General features: G+C 58.3%; 1 protein-coding gene across 3 annotated transcripts; it reads left to right on the forward strand.

Moving 5' to 3' along the window:
* Positions 1–5,499: 5,499 nt before the first annotated feature.
* On the forward strand, positions 5,500–10,388 carry GAMT (guanidinoacetate N-methyltransferase). Of its 3 annotated transcripts, XR_004260978.1 has the most exons (7): positions 5,500–5,759; positions 6,936–7,081; positions 7,279–7,342; positions 7,644–7,711; positions 7,799–7,909; positions 9,690–9,988; positions 10,378–10,388. XR_004260978.1 is itself a non-coding variant. In XM_032252428.1 (6 exons), exons 1-6 carry the CDS (start codon positions 5,579–5,581, stop codon positions 9,891–9,893), a joined length of 774 nt encoding a protein of 257 aa, XP_032108319.1. In that variant the 5' UTR covers positions 5,500–5,578; the 3' UTR covers positions 9,894–10,092. The 3 variants fall into 3 exon arrangements, 2 of the variants coding, with proteins under 2 accessions (XP_032108319.1, XP_032108320.1); XM_032252428.1 differs by lacking the exon at positions 10,378–10,388 and having other exon boundaries at positions 9,690–10,092; XM_032252429.1 differs by lacking the exon at positions 10,378–10,388 and having other exon boundaries at positions 9,753–10,092.
* Positions 10,389–10,420: the final 32 nt, after the last annotated feature.

Here is a 10,420-nt window from a genome sequence, read left to right on the forward strand (position 1 = left end):
TGGCGTCATCTCAGCTCACTGCAAGCAACCTCCACCTCCTGGGTTCAAGTGATTCTCCTGCCTCAGCCTCCTAAGTAACTGGGACTACAGGCGTGCAACCACGCCCCGCTAATTTTTGTTGGGTTTTTTTGTTTGTTTGTTTTTTTGTTTTTAAGATGGAGTTTCACCGTATCGGCCAGGCTGGTCTCGAACTCCTGACCTCAGGTGATCCGCCCACCTCAGCCTCCCAAAGTGCTGGGATTACATGCATGAGCCACCGCCCCCGGCTTTTTTTTTTTTTTTTGAGACAGAGTTTCAATCATCTTACCCAGGCTGGAGTGCAATGGCGCGATCTCGGCTCACCGCAACCTCCGCCTCCTGGGTTCAGGCAGTTCTCCTGCCTCAGCCTCCTGAGTAGCTGGGATTACAGGCACGCACCACCATGCCCAGCTAATTTTTTGTATTTTTAGTAGAGACGGGGCTTCACCATGTTGACCACGATGGTCTCGATCTCTTGACCTCGTGATCCACCCGCCTCGGCCTCCCAAAGTGCTGGGATTACAGGCTTGAGCCACCGCGCCCGGCCCCGGCTTTTTTTAAAAAAAAAAAAAAAACGGAGTCTCCCTCTGTCGCCCAGGCTGCAGTATAGTGGTGTGACCTCAGCTCACAGCAGCCGGGTTCAAGCAGTTCTCCCGGGTTCAAGCAATTCTCCTGCCTCAGCCTCCTGAGTAGCTGGGACTATAGGCGCATGCCACCACACCCAGCTAATTTTTGTATTTAGTAGAGACGAGGTTTTACCATGTTGGCCAGGATGGTCTCGATCTCTAGACCTTGTGATCCACCTGCTTCGGCCTCCCAAAGTGCTGGGATGACAGGCATGAGCCACCACGCCCGGCCAATTTTTTGTATTTTTAGTAGAGATGGGGATTTCACTGTCTTACCGAGAATGGTCTCAATCTCCTGACCTCATGATCCAAATGCCTCAGCCTCCCAAAGTGCTGGGATTACAGGCGTGAGCCACCAGCCCAAGTTGTATATTTTTAAAACTACAGGCTGGGAGGCCAAGGCGGGTGGATTAGGGAGTCAGGAGATCCAGACCATCCTGGCCAACATGGTGAAACCCCATCTCTACAAAAATGCAAAAATTAGCTGGGCGTGGTGTCGCACGCCTGTAGTCCCAGCTACTCAAGAGGCTGAGGCAGGGGAATCGCTTGAACCCTGGGTGGCAGAGGTTGCAGTGAGCCGAGATCGTGCCACTGCACTCCAGGTGGGTAACGGAGCAAGACTCTGTCTCCAAAAAAAACAAAAAAATAAAAACTGGGGCCAGGTGCAGTGGCTCTCACCTGTAATCCCAACATTTTGGGAGACCAAGGTGGGCAGATCACAAGGTCAGGAGTTCAAGACTGGCCTGACCAATGTGGTGAAAACCCATTTTTAGTAAAAATATAAAAATTAGCTGGGCGTGGTGGCGCACGCCTGTAGTCTCAGCTACTTGGGAAGCCAAGGCTGATGTGGGAGAATGGCTTCAGCGGGAACCTAGGAGGCAGAGGCTGCAGTGAGCCAAGATCATGCCACTGCACTCCAGCCTTGGCTACAGAGCAAGACTCCCTCTCAAAAAAATAAAAATAAATAAACTAAATTAAAGTTGGGCGCGGTGGCTCATGCCTGTAATCTTAGCAGTTTGGGAGGCGGAGGTAGGCGGATCACAAGGTCAGGAGTTCAAGACCAGCCTGGCCAACATGGTGAAACCCTATCTCTACTAAAAACACAAAAATTAGCTGGGCATCCTAGCTACTTGAGAGGCTGAGGCAGGAGAACTGCTTGAACCTAGGAGGTGGAGGTTGCAATGAGCCGAGATCGCACCACTGCACTGCAGCCTGGGCTACAGAGCGAGACTGCGTCTCAGGGAAAAAATAATACAGACACCTGCAAGGGATAAAATAACAAACAGCCATGTACCTGCCACTGAAATGAACACGATTGTATTTTGTCAGATTTGCTTCAACATCTTTAAAAAAAAAATGAACTAGGCTGGGTGTGGTGGCTCATACCTGTAATCCCAGCACTTTGGGAGGCTGAGGCAGGCTGATCATGAGGTCAAGAGATCAAGACCATCCTGAAAAAAAAAAAAAACTAGAAGAGCCTGCTTCTCCCTCTTCCCCATTCATTTCTCTCTTCCACCCCAGGGCAAAGGCACTAAGAAAGAGGCCGGGTGCGGTGCCTCATGCCTGTAATCCCAGCACTTTGGGAGGCCGAGGTGGGCGGATCACAAGGTCAAGAGATCAAGACCATCTTGGCTAACATGGTGAAACCCTGTCTCTACTAAGAATACAAAAATTAGAGGCCGGGCGCGGTGGCTCAAGCCTGTAATCCCAGCACTTTGGGAGGCCGAGGCGGGTGGATCACGAGGTCAAGAGATCCAGACCATCCTGGTCAACACGGTGAAACCCCGTCTCTACTAAAACTACAAAAAATTAGCTGGGCATGGTGGCGCGTGCCTGTAATCCCAGCTACTCAGGAGGCTGAGGCAGGAGAATTGCCTGAACCCAGGAGGCAGAGGTTGCGGTGAGCCGAGATCGCGCCATTGCACTCCAGCCTGGGTAACGAGCGAAACTCCGTCTCAAAAAAAAAAAAAAGAATACAAAAATTAGCCGGGCATGGTGGCACATGTCTGTAATCCCAGCTAATTGGGAGGCTGAGGCAGGAGAATGGCTTGAACCCGGGAGGCGGAGGTTGTGGTGAGCTGAGATCACGCCATTATACTCTAGCCTGAGCAGTTAAGAGTGAAAGTCTGTCTCAAAAAAAAAAAAAAAAAAAAAACTCCATATAGTTTTGGTCCTTTTTTTCTTGTGGTAAAACATACGTGACATAAAATTTTCCATTTTACTGAAACACTGCCCCGTGAAATACTCACTCCTTGTCCCCTCCCCAGCCCCTGGTACCCCCCATCCCACGTTCTGTCTCTGTGAATCTGAGGACTCTCGGGATCTCCTAGGAATGGGATCACACACACAGGATTTGTCCTGTTGTGACCAGTTATTTCACTGAGCGTGATGTCCTCAAGGTGCATCCACATTGTAGCCTGTGTCAGAGACATTTTTTTTTTTTTTTCTTTTTTTTTTGAGACGGAGTTTCACTCATGTTACCCAGGCTGGAGTGCAATGGCGCGATCTCGGCTCACCGCAACCTCCGCCTCCTGGGTTCAGGCAATTCTCCTGCCTCAGTCTCCTGAGTAGCTGGGATTACAGGCACGCACCACCATGCCCAGCTAATTTTTTGTATTTTTAGTAGAGACGGGGTTTCACCATGTTGACCAGGATGGTCTTGATCTCTTGACCTCGTGATCCACCCACCTCGGCCTCCCAAAGTGCTGGGATTACAGGCTTGAGCCACCGCGCCCGGCCCTCCAAGCTGGTCTTTAACTCCTGACCTCAGGTGATCCATCCACCTCGGCCTCCCAAAGTGCTAGGATTACAGGTGTGAGCCACAGCGCCCGACCCCTAGCTAATTTTTTAAAACTTTTTTTTTGTACAGACAGGGTCTCTGTGTGTTGCCAAGCTGGTCTTGAACCCTTGCACTGAAGTAATCCTCCCACCTCTGCCTCCCAAAATGCTGGCATCACAGGCCTGAGCCACTGCGCCTTCCCGGGCATTGGGATCACAGGTGGGAGCTGCTTCCCCCGGCCTATGAAGCATTTTCTTTGTGCCAGGATCACTGACAGCCCTGCGAGAGGAGCCCTAGAACCATGAAGAAACACCTTCCATTAGTGAAATACCAAAGAGATAGGAAACTGCTTCTGGCCGGGTTGGTGGCCCACGCCTGTAATCCCAGTACTTTGGGGGGCCAAGGTGGGAGGATCACTTGAGGTCAGGAGTTTGAAACCAGCCTGACTGATATGGCAAAACCCCATCTCTACCAAAAATTAGCGGGGTGTGGTGGTGCACCCCTGTCATCTCAGCTACTCCGGAGACTGAGGCAGGAGAAACCCTTGAACCCCAGAGGCGGAGGTTGCAGTGAGCTGAGGTCGTGCCACTGCACTCCAGCCTGAGCCGCAGAGCCAGACTGTCTCAGAAAAACAAAAACAAAGAAAAAACAGCTTCTGACCCAGCCACGCCCATCCTGGGGGAGAATTTGGGTCTCTTAGAGGACACGTGGGCTCCAGCTTGGGGCAGAAAGGGAAGGCGGCCGGCTGGGGGAGACGTTGTCCAGGCAGGGGGAAGAGCATGTACCCAGGCTGGGCTGAATGGGCACAGGGGCTGGGCAGGAGGTAGAAGGGTGCGTGGAAGAAATGAACAGCCAGTGACTGGGCAGGCGGCTACCAGACAAGGTGGCCCAGGGAAGGCCGCTCGCGGGAGCCATTTCAGAGGCTGCCTGCCTTCACACCCCAGCTCTGCTGCAACCTGTGACCACAACCTCTGTGGGCCTCAGTTTCCTCATGTGTTAAACGGGCGTAATAACTGCCCCACCTGTTACCTGGGCAGAACTCGTGGCAGGCAGGCAGTGCTCAGGCATGACCGTGGCCCCATGTTCAGAAGGGGAAGGGGACCTCAAATCAGAGCCAGGAAGCCACCGCAGCCAGCTTGGGGGCGCCCAGGAAACAGACAAGGGGTGTGGTGACCCTAAGGGCCTACCCTGTGGAGGGGGAGGCCTAATTCCACCCCCACAGTCCCCCCAGCTGCAGGGCCGCTCCGGGGCAGGGCACTGCTGGGATTGAGTGCCCGTCTTTGGAACGGGAGGCATCTTTTTATTCTTATTTTTTATTTTTGAGATGGGGTCTTGCTCTGTCTCCCAGGCTGGAGTGCTCACTGCAACCTCTGCTGGAGGCATCTTTGCGCAGAGCCCTCCATCAGGGTCCCGGGGTCTCAGGTGACCCCCAGTTTATGGGGCTGCGACGCGGGCTCATGAAGGTGGGAAGGCAGCTCGGGGTCAACTCGGGGGCATCAGAGCTCTAATCCCGGGTCCCCAACCTCGTGGCCACACGATCACTGGCTTTGCCTCCCAGAGCCTCCGTTTCCCCACCTGTAAAACAGCAGTCATTCTAGAACCTGGCGGGCGTGATGGCTCATGCCTGTAATCTCAGCACTTTGGGAAGCTGAAGCGGGAGGATCGCCTGAGCCCAGGAGTTTGAGACCAGCCTGAGCAACCTAACAAGACCCCGTGTCTGTTAGGAAAAAAAAAAAAAAAGAGAACTCACTGCAGCATCTTCAGAAGATTAAATGAAACACTTAAAGCACTTCCAACAGTGCCTAGAAGATCCTCCGATTCTGACATCCCAGCGAGGAGGGGCTGAATGCTGACGGATGAGGAAACTGAGGCACGTAAGCTTCCGGCCTGCAGGTTCGCGTACCCGGGCGCGGGGCCCCGGTGCTGGCTCCGCGGAGAGGGCACCGAGGCTCCCCGAGGAGGGAGCGGCGGGGCCCCGACCCCACTCCCGCCGCCCCTCGCGTGGCCGCCGCTAGAGGCCGCTCCCGGAGCCGCGCGCGTCCTCTCGCGGGTCCGCTGGCCCCGCCCCCGGGACCCGCCCCCGGCCCACAAGGCCCTGCAGGGATCGGGCCCGGACGTGCGGCGAGCGAGGTCGGGTCGCGGTCCAGCCTGCAGCATGAGCGCCCCCAGCGCGACCCCCATCTTCGCGCCCGGCGAGAACTGCAGCCCCGCGTGGGGGGCGGCGCCCGCGGCCTACGACGCGGCGGACACGCACCTGCGCATCCTGGGCAAGCCGGTGATGGAGCGCTGGGAGACCCCCTACATGCACTCGCTGGCCGCCGCCGCCGCCTCCAAAGGTAGCCCCCGCCCGGCCCGCCCTGCCCCCCGGGGCCGCAGGGGAAACTGAGGCCGGGGCTGCCCCGAGCCGGGGGCTCTGCAGCCCGCCCTCCCGCTGGGGCGCCTCTGTCTCCTCGCCTGGGAAGTGGGGCTGCAGGTGGGGGCACACGGAGCCGTTCACCCGGAGTGCTGCAGGCGTGAGGCCCGCACACAGTAGGCGCCGCCTGAGTACCAGGAACTTCCTCTCCAGGGCGAGTGAGGACCCCGCTCTCCAGATGGGGACCCCAGCCGCGACACCGGGGTGGAACTGGGTCCCTGACTCCCTGTCTGAGGTCCAGACGGAGGGGTCGCGCCGCAGGGAGGCTTCCCGTTTGCCTGCCCGGGAGGGCAGCCCTGCCTCGCCCGGCTAAGAATAGCACCTGGAAAGCTGAGCTCGGAGACAGCTGTTCCCGGGGTGGCCCTGGCCTGCCTGGTGTCAGAGCCTGAGGGCTGCTGCGGACTCCCTGGCCCTGCACAGGCCCATTCCAGGAGTCCGGCCTCAGTGTTCCCACCCTGAAAATGGGCACGACCAGTGTCAGTGCCAATCTGGATGGAGGGGGCCCCATGTGTGGCCCACGGGGGACGGGCCCTTCCCCTCCCAGATGGGCTCAAGTCCACGTCTTGCCTGGCCACTCTTGCAAACCCGACTTCTGGATGGAGGGAGGGGGAGAGAAAAGTAACCAAGCCCAGAGATAAGGGACCCAGCACAAACAGTGTGGGCTGGAGCTCAAAAGTCCAAGGCTCTCACCTCCCTCCACGGCTGGGCCCAAAAGCGGTCATATTTGGCCTTCCTGGCTGGGCAGCCTCTCTCTGGCCACTGGCCAGGGCCCACGCTGTTCCTGCTCAGGACTCCCGTATCCTGCCCGCCTCTGCCCACGCTGGCCCAGGGTGCACGCTCCCGTCCTGTGGCAAATGTCACTCACAGTCCAGCCTGCCCTGCATCCCCTCCTCCAAGCAGACCCCTAGCCTAGCCCTGCACTCCATCCTCTAGGCAGACCCCCAGCACAGCCCTGCCTGACCCTTCACACCCTCCTCCAGGCAGCCTCCCCAGCCCTGCACCCCCCTCCAGGCAGCTTCCCCAGCCCTGCACCCCCTCCTCCAGGCAGCCTCCCAAGCCAGGCCCACCTAGTAATGCTGGGCGTCCTGTGTGTGCGCAGGGGGCCGGGTCCTGGAGGTGGGCTTTGGCATGGCCATCGCAGCGGCAAAGGTGCAGGAGGCACCCATTGATGAGCACTGGATCATCGAGTGCAATGACGGTGTCTTCCAGCGGCTCCAGGACTGGGCCCCGCGGCAGACTCACAAGGTGCCCCTCTGCCCGCAGGCCCTCCAGGAGCCCCACTCTGTGGGGTGAGGGCACTGCCTCTTGGAGGGTTGGGGGCCTGGGCCTCCAGAGGTGGAGGAGGTGGTCCTCTCCCTTGGGAGTCCTTCTGGGTGCTCCCTTTCTGCAGTTGGGGACATCTTGGGGACCTCTCTGACCCTTTTTATTTTCCCTTCTTCAAGGTCGTCCCCTTGAAAGGCCTGTGGGAGGATGTGGCACCCACCCTGCCTGACGGACACTTTGATGGTGAGGGGGGACAGGGACATATCACAGAGTGGTCCTCCCAGCTCCAGTCGAGCCCCTCCTTTGCTTGTGGGGGCCCTCTGGTGTGCACTGGGGGGACAGTGTCCCGGTGGGTGCAGGCCTGGCTGTGAGGGCTGGCAGGGCACAGAGGATGGGCACACTCACAGAGGAGCGCTGGAGGCGATTCTCAAGCCCAAGTGGGAGCCCCGCCTCTGCCCAGTCTCACTTAACCTCCACCCGCTGGGGTGAGCTGGGGAGGCACTGAGCCCGGCCCTGACCTCGTGGGTTTCTGTCCTCTGTGCAGGGATCCTGTATGACACATACCCACTCTCAGAGGACACCTGGCACACACACCAGTTCAACTTCATCAAGGTACCGCTCTCTGACTTGCGGGGATGCAGGAGCCCCTCTGCCCACACCCCACCTCCATCCTGATCACTGGCCACTCCCCTGCCACAGAACCACGCCTTTCGCCTGCTGAAGCCGGGGGGTGTCCTCACCTACTGCAACCTCACCTCCTGGGGGGAGCTGATGAAGTCCAAGTACTCGGACATCACCACCATGTTTGAGGTGGGCTCACCTGGAGTTCCCCACGGGTCTGCAGGCATTGACCTTGGGTGGGGGTGGGAATGGGCTGCTGGCATCACCTTGCTGTCGGGGGAGGGTCCCTTCCCGACCCCCTAGATGGGCTGGACTGTGCTGGTTCATTTGGAAATCAGAGTCCTTTGCTTGGTGTGGTGGCTGCCAGGAGCCGTGGCTCGTGCCTGTAATCCCAGCACTGCAGGAGGCCAAGGTGGGCATATCACTTGAGTCTAGGAGTTTGAGACCAGCCTGGGCAACATAGCAAGACCTGGCTTTTACTAAAAACATACAAAAAAGCCGGGCATAGTGGCTCACACCTGTAATCCCAGCACTTTGGGAGGCCCAGGCAGTGGATCACAAGGTCAGGAGTTCGAGACCAGCCTGGCCAATATGGTGAAACTCCATCTCTACTAAAAATACAAAAATTAGCCGGGTGTGGTGGTGCGCACCTGTGGTCCCTGCTACTCAGGAGGCTGAGGCAGCAGAATTGCTTGTACTCTGGAGGCAGAGGTTGCACTGTGCCAAGATTGTGCCACTGAACTCCAGCATGGGCGACAGAGAGAGACTCTGTCTCAAAACAAACAAAAAACTAGCCGGGCATGGTGGCGTGTGCCTGTCCTCCCAGCTACTCGGGAGGCTGTGGTAGGGCTGCTTGAGCCCAGGAGGCAGAGGTTACAGTGAGCTGAGATCGAACCACTGCACTCCAGCCTGGGCAACAGAGCCAGACCCAAAGAAAAGAAAAAAAAAAGGGAAATCAGGCTGGGCATGGCGGCTCACACCTGTGATCCCAGCACTTTGGGAGGTCGAGGCAGGTGGATCACTTGAGGTCAGGAGTTTGAACCTAGCCTGGTCAACATGGCAAAACCCCGTCTCTACTAAAAATGTAAGAGTTAGCTGGGCGTGGTGGCGCACATCTGTAATTCCAGCTACGCTGGAGGCTGAGTCACGAGAATTACTTGAACCTGATTCAAGGCAGAGGCTCCTGTCAGCCAGGATCACACCATTCCACTCCAGCTTGGGCAAGAGAGCCAGACTCCATCTCAAAAACACAACAGGCCGGGCGCGGTGGCTCACGCCTGTAATCCCAGCACTTTGGGAGGCCAAGGCGGGCGGATCACAAGGTCAAGAGATCAAGATCATCCTGGCCAATATGGTGAAACCCCATCTCTACTAAATATATAAAAATTAGCTGGGCTTGGTGGTGTGAGCCTGTGCTCCCAGCTGCTTGGAAGGCTGAGGCAAGAGAATTGCTTAAACCCAGGAAGTGGAGGTTGCTGTGAGCCGAGATCACGCCATGGCACTGCAGCCCGGTGATAGAGCGGGACTCCGTCTCAAAACAACAGAATAGAAACCAAAGTCCCTCACCAGCTCAGCAGCCTCCCGTGGCTCCCCAGTGCCCTGTGGTTCGACCTGAGCCCCGCGGTTCCCCTCCCTCCGGCCGCCTCCGCCGGTTCAGCAGTACTTGTCTCTGGCTGTGCCCTCTGCCCGGTGGTGGCACCTGTCTGAGGAGGGCTCTGTGTGGTGGTCCTGGGCTGCTGTTCTGAGAGCCTGCCGGGTGCCTGTGGCCCTCAGGGCAGCTTGTGTTCTTTTTCTGTCGCAATTGTTTGGCTCTACCAGCCGCACTGGCAAGGTCTGGAGAACCATGGAGTAGGGGCTGGAGCCCCATGATGCTGGTGTGGGGCTGGGGTCCAGGGCCGCCCTCCACGTGCCCACGGCGGCTGCAGCCGCCCACCTGGGCCTTGGCATCTGTAAACACTCTTCAGTGTGGGGTGGGCACCGAGGTGCACGTGACCCCACAGCCCTCAGAGGTGACCTGCGCCACCCCGCCCAGGAGACGCAGGTGCCCGCGCTGCTGGAGGCCGGCTTCCGGAGGGAGAACATCCGCACCGAGGTGATGGCGCTGGTCCCGCCAGCCGACTGCCGCTACTACGCCTTCCCGCAGATGATCACGCCCCTGGTCACCAAGGGCTGAGCCCTTACCCCAGCCTGGCCACACCCGGGCCCTCCTCCGTGCCTTCCTGGCTGGGAGCCCAGGCTCTCCTGCCAGCCCCGCCTGATCCCAGCCGTGTGTTACCCGCAGCTTTCCCGCCCATCTGGGAGGGGTCCTGCCGCCCCCTGCAGGGTCCCTGAGGTGAAGTAAACGCTGGTGATGGCTGGCGGTCCGCAGTGAGTGAGCGACTCTTACTTCCAGCTGGTCCTCACCTCCCGCCATCGCACAGACACAGGAGAAAGCGGGTGACTCCCCTGCAGGTTTCTGAGCAGCCCCAGGCCCCCCACTGTCTTGCCCGTGGCAGATATCTCCAGCCGACGCCTGATGCGCCTTCGGCAGACCAGAGCCACTTGAGACTTTGCAGCTGGGTCAGAGAGGGGTGTAACTAGGCCAGGGTCTCAGACGGTGGGGAGCACCAGGGCAGAGGTGTGGGCAAGACAAGGACCCTTGCCCACCCCCGCCAGAGCCCGCTTCTCTACTGGCCCCGGCATGACCTGAGCTCCCCTCCC

This window comes from Sapajus apella, unplaced genomic scaffold (assembly GCF_009761245.1).
Source record: "Sapajus apella isolate SASKATOON/1434 unplaced genomic scaffold, GSC_monkey_1.0 scaffold77, whole genome shotgun sequence".
In the NCBI taxonomy this organism is placed as follows: Eukaryota; Metazoa; Chordata; class Mammalia; order Primates; family Cebidae; genus Sapajus; species Sapajus apella.